This window comes from Elgaria multicarinata, chromosome 5 (assembly GCF_023053635.1).
Source record: "Elgaria multicarinata webbii isolate HBS135686 ecotype San Diego chromosome 5, rElgMul1.1.pri, whole genome shotgun sequence".
Classification (NCBI taxonomy): domain Eukaryota; kingdom Metazoa; phylum Chordata; class Lepidosauria; order Squamata; family Anguidae; genus Elgaria; species Elgaria multicarinata.
The window spans coordinates 1,673,254-1,687,463 of record NC_086175.1 but is presented as its reverse complement, the minus strand read 5'-3'; the positions used below and the strand labels follow the sequence as shown (position 1 = coordinate 1,687,463).

Genomic DNA, 14,210 nt, shown 5'->3' with positions numbered 1-14,210 from the left:
ACTTCATAGGGGTAACCCTATCGTCTCGGGATGGGAGAGCATACCTGCCCTCGACCAGAGCAAGCACCCTTCAAGAGTTAGCCATCGCTACCGAGAGCCGCCGAAAGGTCTCGGCATGGACAATTCAGAGGCTATTAGGCTTGATAGCAGCTACAACTGCAGTCATCAGGTTTGCAAGACTCAGAATGAGAATATTGCAGGCCTGGTTTTTAAGAACTTTCGATCTTCGACACGATGCCCAGCGAACTTACCTGTCGATCCCGACGCAAGTAAGGGCATCTCTGAAATGGTGGTTTTCGATGTCGACGCTCCTAGAAGGAGTTCCCTTCCAGCAAGAAACTCCTTCGGTAACGATCACGACGGATGTATCGTTGATCGGATGGGGAGCACACTGCGACTCCCTCACAACTCAGGGCCGTTGGCCTCCTTCCCAGAGGGAACATCATATCAACCACCTAGAACTGCTAGCGGTGGAGAATGCAATAAAAACTTTTTCACAAATGATCGAGGGCCGAAACGTCCTGATCGCGACGGACAACACCACGGTAGTGGCGTACATCAACAGACAAGGTGGGACAAGGTCTCATCCTCTGAATCGATCGGCACTCAGGATTTGGAACTGGTGCATAAAGAGAAATACTCACCTGACGGCGATCCATGTAGCGGGCAAGGAAAACATCATCACGGACGCCCTCAGCAGGTCTTTCCACGTCGACCACGAATGGTAGCTCGATACCGAAGTAAGAGACGTTCTCTTTCGGTACTGGAGCCTCCCTGCTGTCGATGTCTTCGCTACAGAAGAAAACGCAGCTTGTTCCAGGTTCTGCAGCAGAGCAGGAAGAGGAAAGCACTCGCTAGGAGATGCTTTCACCAGAACCTGGAAAGGAAATCTTCTTTACATCTTTCCTTTGTTTCCACTGTTGATGAAGGTGCTGGCCAAAATCCAGTCGGACAGGTCGGACTGCATCCTTATCACACCGTGGTGGCCTCGACAGACGTGGTTCTTCCACGCCCTTCGACTGTCGGACGGGAATTACATCAGACTCCCGCCAATACCGACACTGTTGTCTCGACACCAGGGCAGGGTTCGACACGCAAACCTGTCGACCCTCAAGATGACGGCATGGAGAATATCATCCATTCCTCCTCTCGTACCAAGGATTTAACTGTAGACCATATATTGTTGGCATCACTAAAGCCTTCAACGAGAAAATCTTACGCGGCAAAGTGGCAAAGATTTCAAACTTTTGCCTTGGAAAACGATCAAGCACCTGAGCCTTATAAGGGACTCCCTGTTTCATGCCAGCAACTGTCACGCTGGATTGTAGAGACAATTGAACTTGCTTACGCTATCTCTAAACTAGAGCTTGTGAAACCTGTGACAGCTCATTCTACCAGAGCTGTCACAACATCTGTTGCCTTCAGCAGAGGTGTTCCCTTGACAGAAGTCTGTAGAGCTGCAACGTGGTCCACTCCATCCACGTTTGTTAGGCACTACAGTTTGGACACCCGTGCTAGGCACGACTGCTCATTTGGAAGGACAGTGCTCTCGGAGATCTTCAGATGATGCACCAACCCACCTCCAAAGATATGTCAGCTTGCTACTCGCCCATATGTGTGATGCATAGAGACCACAAAGAAGAAATGCAGGTTGCTTACCTGTAACTGTAGTTCTTCGAGTGGTCATCTATGCATTCACACAACCCACCCACCATCCCCACTTGGTGGTGTGAGACTTACAAATGACACAGTTATACATGGAATGTACTTTATTGAAATTACACTCATGTTTATGGGGGCACAATGTCAGACTCCTGTAAACTGAGGTAAGGGCGGGAACCCCATGGACGTGCGCGGTAGCGTGGGGGAGGGTTTCCCGCCAAAAACGTTCCACTCAGCTATAGAAGGTTCCGGTCTGGTCTCTGCGCAGGCGCAAAGCCCATATGTGTGAATGCATAGATGACCACTCGAAGAACTACAGTTACAGGTAAGCAACCTGCATTTACATAACAACGCTCGCGTATTCGAATGCAACGTTGTGTCAAAATTTCAAAGCAATCGGTGAAGAACTTTTGGAGATATAATGTCTTTTTCGAACGAACATTTACATTTATTATTATTATTATTATTATTATTATTTTTCCCGCCTTTTGCCCAATACTTTAAAAACCTCTGCCACCAAACGCCTCCACCTCCTCTCCTTTTGCACAACTTTGATGCACTCTTAAAACACTCTGCGTGGCAAGCCAACCTCAGGGCCAAGCTACAGGTGCATCTGGGTTGTCTTCAGCCTCTCTCTGCCTTATTCCAGCCTGCCAACATTTCCAGCCTCAAATAATCCCCCACCCCCCCTCTCTCTGCCAAAGTCTCCCAACGGTCCAGCCAGGCTGTGCACTTGAACCCTGTGGCTGGAGGTAGGGCAACAGCTTATGGCTTGGTTGCATCTGGTGACTTGTTTTTTTAAAAAAACTCCACCGCTAGCTACCTCTGCCTGCACCAAAACTAGACTCTGAGACACTCTTAAAAAGGTTCTGTGTGGTACAGCAGCCTCTCGGGGCTCAGCTACAGCCATCTCTGAGTTGTGGCTTCAGTCTAACTCTGTCTCTAAGTGATATGCCAGCCAGCTAAAGCCACAAATCTATCTATTTTTCTCTGGTATGCATTTCAAATGTTCTGCATTGCATCCCAGCAGTGCAGTCAGAGCCTAGCTCACAAGTGTACAAAGTGAAGTGGAAGGGAAGTGGTAGCGAAGCAAAGCAATGATATGCCAGGTTCCAATATTTGCAGCAACAGGGCATCCGCAAAGAAGAGAGCCTCTCTCTTGACTGGCACCTTACTGTTGGTTGTGAGAGTTTTTCTCTAAAGATGACCCTTTATCGCCCATGATGTGGAAATTTGAGAAAAAGGCCTCTGGCCCATTCTGTTTTGCCCTGTGGGCAGCTTTGACTGACCTCTCCTTTCCCACATTTTGATTTATGGATGCCTTGCCTCTGCTGAGCTCCAGGTACCTGACTGCACACCAAATCTGCAACAGGAAAGGTGCCCTGCTTGCCCAGGACTTCTTACCTTAAGACTGGAGATCCCCTTAATGTCAAGGGCTGAAACTGCTCAATATGCAACACCCCAAAGAGGAGGTTTGACAACCTGAGTTTGAAGGATATGGCTCTTGCAGTTTTAAAACACAATAATTTTAAAACTTTGAACTTTTAAAAATATCCTAAAAAAAATGGATGAACAGATCTGATTCAAACTTGGCATGGCTAAATCTCTCCTTAAGAGCTATCATGGTGCCAACTTTCAGCCCTTTATCTTTAAAAATGTCATTTTTAAAAAATAATTTTAAGACCTCAAACTTTAAAAAAAATCCTAAAACTCAGTGGATGGACAGATGTTTCAAACTTGGCATAGCTAAAGTCCTTGTTAAGAGCAATCATTGTGCCAAGTTTCATCTCTTTATCTTTAAAAATAGCATTTTTTTTAAAAAAATTAAAACCTCAAATTTTAAAAAAATTCCTAAAAACCAATGGATGAACAAATCTGTTTCAAATTTGGTATGGCTAAAGCTCTCCCTAAAAGCTATCATGGTGCCAACTTTCTGCTCTTTATCTTTAAAAATGACTATTTTAAAAATAATAATTTTAAAACCTCAATTTTTAAGAATTCCTAAAAAATCAATGGATAAACGGATCTGTTTCAAATTTGGTATGACTAAAGCCCTTCCTAAGAGCTACCATCGTGCCAAGTTTCATGTCTTTATCTTAAAAAATGATGGGAGTTATGAGCATTTTTGTTAATTCCCATTAGAGCTGCCCTTTGGGAAAATCCGGATTTTCCCTCCCCCTCCCGGATTTGTCATCAAAAACTTGGGCAAATCAGGTCATATGGTCACCCTACCTTATCCCATCATCTGGTGCTGCAAGACTCCCAAATGAGGGCCTCAGTTGTTACCAATCACCATAATGGGGCCTAAGAATGCTCACCAACCTTATCCTTGCTCCTGATGCCCACACGCCATGGGTGGGGACAAGCCACTTGCTTAGTCGCCCCCCGCACACCTGCAGTGCATCACCTCCATCAACCCCTGCCACAGTTCCTGAAGAAATAAGTCATTGCCCATGTCCAGCAACTGGACCCCATCCTGTCTATAAAGCTCCCTCCAAGAGCTAACTATTGCTGGGTGTTGAATTCACTATGCTTAGTGAATCCGGCAAGACGAAGCACTTGCCTCCTTATGAGTACACGCACCAGGGTCCATGCCCTTCTTAACTGAGCGTGATTGCTTCACAATTCTGGACTGCTGCCCAAATAGGTACCTGCCATCTTCTTCCCCGCTCACCCAGGGAATCTGGCAAGACCAAGTACTAGCAAGTACATGCACAAGGGTCCATTCCCTTCTAAGTCAAGCATGATTACATCACATTCTGGCCAACATTGCCAAATTATATGAGAGTTGGCAAGGCTTGCAATATGAGGGATTTCTCTTAGGAAACCTGAATAATTGCCGCCCTGATCAATGAGTGAAGCCTGAGGGAGGAAGCTAATCAGTGCAGCTGAAATAGGGTGAGCACAAGTGCTCAGGATGCATGCCACATCTGCCCAAACATTATAATTTGGTGTATTGGTCAATCCAAGTTGTACCCATGTGGTCCTCCATCCAACCCAGCAAAAGATGCTGTGTACAGATGTTTACATGCATAGGTTCATAGTCAGATGGATATCCCGATCCATGATGATGATGTTCGTTGTTCTAAAACTGGTTATTTGACCAAAATGAAAATGAGGGGGATTGGTGTCGTAGGTGATCTACTACCTGCAAGTGGTTGTGTTACCATAATCGCAGCCATCGTGCAAGCGGAATTCCTGGAGGCTTCCATCATATGCAAGTTGTCCTAGGACCGAATACCTCTTGGCGTAGGCTTGCGATTCATCGAAATTTCAGAGCAAAGTCTTTGGATATCTGATCCTGTGTCCAAACACCTGGTGCCTCCTGGTTCTGTATAACCACTGTTCCCTAACGTAACAAATTCTAAGAGACATAAAATGACATCAAGGTATGCTGGATTAGACAACAATATCATGCCGCTTGTGTTGAGGTTTATATGTTTGAGGTTTATGGGATGTTTTCCAACCTCATTAGTTATTGCACAGACTAGGCTTCCGGCCAATAACTTTGTAGCAGAGTATTACAGCGGTTTCCAGCCAAGTCAGCAAAGACACTACTTAAGACTGAGATTTGAATTGGTTTAAACAAACCTTTACTGGCATATAAAAATATAATTTAGTTATGGCAATCACAGATAACAAATACTTACAGACGGTCAGTCAATACAGCTCACATGATCTCTACTTTCTGAGTGATATATTCTGAGTGATACATGTACATGGAAATACATTTACTTTTATAGACTACCTGTACAATGATGCAACTTCTTGCAACCCTTAATTGAAGACAATCAGTTTACCAATTATTCAATTATGACATCAATGTCCAGGTGTAAAGTTGACCTTTAAGTTTTCTGCTGAGTCTTCTGTTTCTTCCAGCTCCTCAGCAATTAGCAAATCAATGGAAACATAACCAGGATCCGTTCCAGGATTCCAACAGCTTGCCCCCTCTTAGCCCTGTGGCAAAATATACACTTCCTTGAAGTTCTGATATGGCGGGGGCTATTCCTATTATTCTTCTCAACCGCCTTTGGTCTGGCTCAAATTAAGGAAAAATCAGGATTCACCACATCATCTAAGGATGATACAGTCAGCAAGATTGCCTTATTGGTGAAGATCAGGGGGCTTAAACCACTCTCCCCTCTTTGCACCAAACTGGCTGAACAAATCGTGGTTATGTCTTGGGTCTTCATATCCTACTGTTCCCCCTGGGCTCCAGAACATGAAGAGCTGCTCAATATGGAGTCTGACCTTTGGTCCATCCAGCCCAGTTCCATCAGCCTAAACTGGAAGAGGCTCTCCCCAAAACACTGGCAGAACTGATTCTTCAAAATAACTTCAGTCCTACTGTGCTAGGTTAAACCTAGTATGTTTAAGAATGTAAAACCCTGAGAAGTGCACTGCTGCATCAGACTGAGGGTCCATCTAGTACAGCACTCTGTTCACAGTGGCCTCCTGGAACTAACAAAGAGGACAACCCAGTACCCACTGGTGTGCATAGGCTTACTGCCTGTGATATTAGAGAGAGCAAACAGCCATCAGGACTGAGTGGACATTGCTGTGGATCTCCACAGGAATTGCCCTTTTGGGTGGAGGACAAGTGGCCTTTGCCCTTTCCTTTTCTTCTGGCCACAGTTTTTTTGGTGGCATGATGACTGTGTCTTCTTAATTCTTGTAAATTATATTACCACTAAAGTTGGATAACAAGAGAGCTTCGGCTATTGGGCAGTATAACAATGCAATAAATAAATAAATAACTGGATTAACCTTTAAATTTTTATATAAATTATATCCTGGCTCCCAATTATGCTATAGCCAAATGAGCAAACAACCATAATTGAGGAGGCTGGTTGTGCTCCTAAGGGCTAACTTCCAGACCCAACACCCCCGAATACAAAGGAGCACCAGCCACCCCTTGCCCCACTGAGTTCAACCAGCAGGGGGTGCTTCTAATGGATTTCCACCACCTGTGATTTTCTAAACAAAGAGGGGGGATGGGGTGGTGCTGCGCCCCCCAGGACTGCAGGGCTCTGTATTGGGAATCCCCCTCTCCCCAACCTGCCAACAAAAAATGGGTCTGGGTGCTAAAATGTCACCCCATGGTCAGTGCTGCCCAGGCCTGCTGATGCCCTCCCTGCAATCTGCCCAGCTCCAGCTGCAGCTACACAGTGGGGGGGAGGGGGTGTCCCCTCCACCCTGATGGAGGCCACCGAGGCCCGTAATTTGCCACTGCTCCACCAAACCATGCTGCAAGAAAGGTGTGCCCAGGCGTGCCGCACACAGGCTGCGTCCCATGGGCCCATAAAGCCGGCTGAAAATCACGGGCGCCCTGCTAGGATTATGGGCACCCTGCATGCCGAGCGGGGAAGCGGTGGCTGGTCTTCCAGCCAAACCTGGGGCCTCCACAGCCCAGAAGAGAGCGCTGGAGCAATGAGGCGGCGACTGCCCTCGGTGCTGTTTACTTCATCCTGACTGGGCCTCTCTTTCCTCACATGGTACTCTGGCGCTGCACACAGTCAGCTCCAGAGCTGCAAAGCAACTGGGAGGACCGCCTGGCCCTCCCGCCAAACGTGGGGCCAGAAAGGCCCGGCATTGTGCGACGGCAAATGAGCCACAGCCATCACACCAGACCTCGCATGGCTCCGAGCACGTCCTCGATCTTGGAAGCCGCTAAAGTCAAAGAGAAGGCTGGGGAGGGGGACTGCTCCTTAAAGAGGGTTTCCAACCCCCTCCCCACATCAGTGGTGCCAAACGGAGGTAGCCTATGGCGAGCCTCCACTCATCTCTCCCCCCTCCCCCACAATTGTACGGCCTTAACATTAAAACCAAGTTAAAATAGCATCAAAATAAGAACAATGCCACCAACAGTAGTGTCCAAGATGTGAAAACCACTAAAATGTGTTTTAAAAATGGAAAAGCCTGGGCAAATAAAAAGGCCTTCATCTGACAACAAAAAGACCAGAGTGTAGGCTCCCAGTAAGCCTCTTCGGGGAAGTCATTCCATAACTGGGACACCATCACTGAAAAGGCCCCCTCTTCAGTAGCTATTTGTTCATAGCTCAGTCCATGACAATGAACAGTCTTGTGGAAACTTAAGAATGAATGAATGAATGAATGAATGAAAAGAAAAGAAGTTAGTTTATTGTCAGTGAAAACTAGGCTGACAACCATTACCCAGAGGACCTTCTCTTCTGCTGCTCCCAGACTGTGGAATGGCCCGCCGGGAGAGATCTGCCAACTCAATAGTCTTTCTGAATTTTAAAAAAGCTATAAAAACTGATCTCTTTTGGCAGGCCTACCCAGTCGAATTTTAAAATGTCTGGCTGTTATTTTAATAATGTAGTAATTTCATATGTTTTTAATCAGTTTTATATATTTTATAGTATTTTTATATTTGATGTTGTTCCCCGCCTCAATCCAGAGGGAGAGGGGGGTAAGAAATAACAACAACAACAACAACAACAACAATAATTGTGGGTTACATTTCCATAGGGAAAAGCCTGCTTCATCACATGCATGATGTAATCCATTGCTCTACCACTTTCAGATGGGCCTATATGAATTTCAAGGCATCATCCTGTTTTTAGGCAGTCATTTGCACTCTGTTGAATTCAGCACTGATCAGTTTTGGGGAAGCCCTTTAACTGCATTGTGTTTGCTACAGGGTGACAAAAGGTTGTGCATGAGCTGATCTGCTGGTATGTCAGCCAGACTGAGGACTACAGTCGTACGGACTGAGCCCTTTTTCTAGAATAGTTGTGCAATCCCGTTCCTGATATCACCCTCTCTCTTTTTTTTAGATCTTGGACACCCTCTCATACCAAATTCTATTTCCATTCTATTTGTTTCTAGTTCAGCAAGAGATCTGGAAAGCAACTGAAGAAATCTGGATCCGGCTTCTTTCTGAGAGGAGAAAGGATTTGGAGGATGCATACAACATGTCTCTCTCTAGAGAGAAAGGAGATGGGGATGAGAAAGTGAAAATGGCTGACATGAATCCTCTGTGGGGAGAGATCGTGGAAAAGGCTTGGCAGCACTTCCAAGGTCTCTGTTTTTAAATGATGCAATGCATTTAACAGAAGCAACTTCATGGAATGTGTTCTGATTAACTTGAGGACTGGTCTGTATAACATGAAACCTGGGGGACGTCTACACAGGCACTTTACCCCGGGGTAGCTTTGGAGTGGCGGCAGGTGAGTTACATGATGCAGGCGCCACTCCGAAGGGATCCAGGGGCAAAGCCCCAAAGCTCCACGCTAAAAAAGTTGGTTCCTGGCATTCATGACAGACCTCAGCTGCACACTTGATACACATCTTACTCTCTGTCTAAATACATCTTTAAATTATCTTGAGCCTCCTCTGTTGGCCCATTCTAGAATATCACCCACGTTTATTTGCTTCCATGCTATATTAACTAACTAAAATCATTCTTCACACAAGCAGAATTTCAACTCAGTTTTTTCTCCAGGAGTTAAAACCATCCTCTCACTCTACTTTATCATATTTAATTCTTGTTAGAATACCAGGAAACAAGAATTAACATGATTTAGGGAGATTATCCAGAGTTGATTAGAGCAAAACAAATACCAGTGCTTGGTGGAGAAGAAATGGGACTGTCCCAAAGCCAAAACCCCATCCACATTACAATTTGTTTTACATCAATTTAAGTGTAATGGTACATGTCAACAAATATTTGGAATGTTGTTTGTGCTACCACCATAGCCCTCTCACAAAACTGTGATTTTCTAGAGAGAGAGAAGGGAAGACTTTTAAAGTAGGGCTGTGCTCCGCTTCACTTCACTTTGTAGAAGCGATATCGGAGTGGCCTGATTTGCCTCCGCTAAAGGTGGAGCCGGATCGGGTCGGGGGTGAAGCATTGCGAAGCCGGCCACCCATTTGCAGAGTGATCTCCTTAGTCGCGAAGCTTCGCCCGCCATTTTGGAACTTTTTCCGCATAGGATTGAATTGGGTGAAAGATCGCCTATAACTTCTTTGTTTTTAAAGCTACATCTCTGAAACTTACTGTGCTTAGAGAGTGATGATTGGGGGTAATTTGTGTTGGTTTTCAGAATTTTTTGTTGTGCGGTTTGCTTGCTATTAATTTTTATAGAATGGGTAAAACGGGAGGGGGGAACATTTTTTTTGAAGTGATGAGAGACATATTCAACTCCCAGTCATGATGATAAGTGATCACCTGATGTGAAGCATCCTCCAATCCCAATGTTGGAGGGGGGGGGAACTAAGCCAGAGCCACCAAGAGACAGTTTCCTTTCTCTCTCTTTGTGGGTTTGGAGTTCGTAGAAAGTGGAGGGTAGTTCTGCACTGTAGCTGTGTTTGTTTGGAGGAGATATAGGATTTAGCTTGGTTTGTTTGTTTGTTTGTTTCTGACTTTTTGCTTAGCTTTCCTTTGCTTTCCTTTGTCTTACTTTTGATTTATATAAATTTATAATTCTTCATTTGGAGTGTTTGTTTGTTTCCCAACCCCCACCCCTCCCCCTGTCTTTTAAACCCTGTGTTCTGTGACTGTGTTTGTATTCATTTTCCTTCTATATAAAAAAATACAAAAAAACCTATTCTATCCTCTCTCTCTCTCTCTCTCTCTCTCTGTGTGTTTGTTGTGACTGTGTTTGCTGTGCACTGCTTCTTAAGTGCAAAAAGCATTCAAATAAAGTTTGGGCAAAGCACAATACACACTTGTATCCTTGGCTCACTTACTTGTGCCCGCAGAAATGTCTGCTGCATGCCCGCCTCCTCCGCCTGGGTGCCGTCATTGTGGGGTAGCTGGATCTGCTGGGTCTTACTTGCCCAGAGATCTATGGCTTACTTGTGCAATGTACCAGCCCCTTACTGCCCACCTGTGCCCGCCTCTCTGCCTGCCTCTCTGCCTGCCTGTCTGTGCCCGCTTTGTGAGGTAGCGGGATCTGCTGGGACTTACTTGCCCAGAGTCGTACATAGTGTAACACCTCTCTGCCTGCCTCTCTGCCCTCCTGGTGCCTGGGAGATGTAGATGGGCTGTGTGGGTCTTCCCCACAAGCCTATGGCATGCTTGCTCCCAGGGCATAGCTGCCTGCTGCCTCTCCTCCTCTGTGCCCGCCTCAGAGGGCCGGTTGGTGTGTGTCTTGCTTTGACTCAGGGCATTAGTCCTTCCTCAAGGCAGCTGCATTGCTGCTGCACTCACCCTGTTTAAGATTTCTTGAAGTTCCACGTGTTCATTTTTGAAGTGTTTAACCTGAGAGGAAGATTCTTATTTAGGTTTATCTTTAAAAATTCCCCCAAAATCAGAGCATGCTCAGATTTCCGTCAAAATGGGCATGAATAAGGATGTATGAGGAAGCTCTCATGGTGGCCACTTAGATGTGTGCATTTGGAAAAATGACGGAGATACGTGCATTTCTGTAAATGGGAGGAATCTTTTAAATATTCCCCAAAATTCAGGGCATGCTCAGATTTCCTTCAAAATGGGCATGAATCTGGATACATTTATAAGCTCTCATGGTGGCCATTTTGATGTTTCTAACTTTAAAAGTGACAGAGATGTAAGCACTTTTGTTAAATGGGGTTAGGGTTGAGGGTTATTCTGGTTCCTGACTTGGAGCTAAGCAGAAGCAGGGAAGAGCAGCTGGCCCAGCTCAAGTAGGAGCTAGAAAAGTAAGCCAGATTCCCAGGGAGCGAGCGAACAGGGAGCTTGACAGGGGGAGTTCGGCAGGGGAGGCCAAGGGGGAGGCCTCTAAAAAAAAAATAAAAAAAAATAAAAAATTTTTTAAAAAATAAATAAAAATTAAATAAAATAGAATAAAATAAAAAAATAAATAAAAAAGAGGTGGGAAAAACAAAGAAAAACATAAAGAGAATAAAACCCACAAAACCACCACCAAAACAAAAACAAAAAAACCCCCAAAAGATCTTACTTTCCCTTAAGACATACTCATATAGTTGTGTACCTTCAGAGAGGACACAACAAAGCAAAGGCAATTCTACTATAATCAAAAAGGAAAAAACAAAGCAGAAATAGACAATATGGATGGAAAGGAGTCCCTAGAGGTGGTGACCTGCAAAGGGTGTGCAATGTTCGTGTTTCTCCCTGAGCTCAACATGGCGTATACCTGCAACAAGTGCAAGCTGGTGGCACTTTTGGAAGAAAAAGTGAGAGGACTTGAGCGGCGAGTGTCCACCCTCCAAGGAATAAGAGAAGTCGAGGAGTTCTTAGACCGAACGGTGGAACTGCAACAGCAACAAGAAGCACATGAGATTGAAGAACAACAGCCAGCTGAAGCAGAAGTGGAGTATGCTGAGGGGAGGAAAGCCAATGAAGAGGAAACTCCCTGGAAAAGAGTGACAGTTAGGAGAGGAGGAATTAGAGGGCGTTGTGCACCGGTGGAGCCATTGGAGTTAAGCAACCGCTTTCAGCTTCTGGAGAATAAGACTGAAGGACAGTTTGCAGAAGAGGAAGTACAGGAGACACCATGCAACAGTGACCAAGAGGCAGAAGGTTGGTCAACCAAGAAGAAGAGAAGAGTAGTCGTTGTGGGAGACTTCCTGCTGCGTGGGATTGAAACCCAAGTATGTCGTGAAGACCCATGTACTCGCCAGGTGTGCTGTCTCCCTGGAGCACAGATTAGAGATGTGACTGAAGGGTTACCGAAGCTCATAAAGCCCACGGACACATACCCCTTTCTTCTCATCCATGTGGGAACAAATGATGTCGCCAAGCAGAGCTACGAAGAAATCATTTCAGACTTTGAAGTTCTGGGAAGGAAACTGAAGAACTTTGGGGCCCAGGTAGTTTTCTCATCCATCCTCCCGGTTCTTGGAAGAGAATTAGAAAGGGAAAGAAAAATACTCCGGATGAACGACTGGCTTCGAAGGTGGTGCCGTCGTGAGAGTTTTGGATTCTGGGACCACGGGCTACGCTACTTGGAACATGGACTGCTGGCAAGGGATGGGTTGCACCTCACAAGGGGTGTTTCAAGGAAGTGTGATGTAGTAGTGATGGGGGACTGCAATTACCCTGATATCTGTTGGGAGACCATTACTGCCAAAAGCGGCCCTTCCAAGAAATTCCTGACATGTATGGGTGATAACTTTCTCCAACAGAAAGTGGTGGAAGGAACTAGAGGATCGGCAATCCTTGACTTGTTATTGACCAATAGGGATGACTTAGTGGATAAAGTGGCACTTACGGGAACTCTGGGGGAAAGTGACCACATCATACTTGAATTCTTGATTATGAAGGAGACAAAAGTCGAGCATAGCCATACATGTACTCTTGATTTTAGGAAAGCTGATTTTAATAAACTCAGAATTATAATAAGTAAGGTCCCGTGGCAAGGGAGCCTAATGAGAAAAGGAGTGCAGGATGGGTGGGAGTATTTAAAAAATAAAATTTTAAAGGCACAGTTACAAACAATTCCAACAAGGAGAAAAGATAGAAGACAACAGAGGAAACCAATGTGGCTCCACAAAAAGCTTAGAGATGACCTGAAAACAAAAAGGGATACATATAGGAAGTGGAAGGAATGCCAGGCTACAAAAGAAGAGTACAGACAAGTGGCGCAGAAGTGCCGAAATGGCGTCAGGAAGGCTAAAGCTGTGAATGAGCTGAGATTAGCGAGGGATGCTAAAAGCAATAAAAAGGCTTTCTTCAGATACGTGAGTAGTAAAAGACAGAGGAAAGAAATGGTGGTTCAACTGCTTAATGAGGATGGCAAATTGATAACAGACAACAAAGAAAAGGCTGAAGTGCTCAATTCCTACTTTGCCTCGGTCTTCTCCCAAAAGCGGGTCTATGACCCCCCTGGAAAAAGTGAAGCAGAAGTTGAGGGGGCAGGATTGCAGTTTGAGATTGATAAACAAATGGTCAAAGAACACCTAATTTCCTGGAATGAGTTCAAATCTCCAGGGCCTGATGAACTGCATCCAAGAGTAATGAAGGAGCTAGCAGAAGAACTCTCAGAACCTTTGTCTATTATCTTTGCAAAATCATGGAAGACGGGTGAGGTGCCAGACGACTGGAGGAGGGCTAACGTTGTCCCTATCTTCAAAAAGGGCAAAAAGGAGGAATCTGGGAACTACAGACCAGTCAGTCTGACATCCATCCCTGGGAAAATTCTGGAGCAGATTATAAAGAAGTCAGTCTGTAAACACCTTGAAATCAATGCGGTGATCACTAGAAGCCAACATGGATTTGTCAAGAACAAGTCCTGTCAGATAAATTTGATCTCATATTTTGATAAAGTAACCTCCCTTGTGGACCGTGGGAACGCTGTGGACGTCATATATCTTGACTTCAGCAAAGCACCACATGACATTCTGATTAACAAACTAGCTAAAAGTGGGCTAGATGGAACAACTATTAGGTGGATGCACAGCTGGCTACAGAATTGGACTCAAAGAGTACTTATCAATGGAACCTTCTCAAACTGGGGAGAGGCAACGAGTGGGGTGCCGCAGGGCTCAGTCCTGGGCCCAGTGCTCTTCAACATTTTTATTAATGATTTGGACGAGGAGGTGCAGGGAACACTGATCAAATTTGCAGATGACACCAAATT

At 45.3% G+C, this 14,210-nt stretch overlaps 1 protein-coding gene across 1 annotated transcript in view; it reads left to right on the top strand.

Annotated features, from left to right (window-relative positions):
* The window catches only part of WDFY4 (WDFY family member 4), a 213,579-nt gene that overhangs the window by 185,057 nt on the left and 14,312 nt on the right, over nucleotides 1-14,210 (top strand). Inside the window, exon 34 of the mRNA XM_063127391.1 lies at nucleotides 8,515-8,706. Coding sequence (XP_062983461.1) covers nucleotides 8,515-8,706 — 192 coding nt within the window. The remainder of the gene's footprint in view (nucleotides 1-8,514; nucleotides 8,707-14,210) is intronic.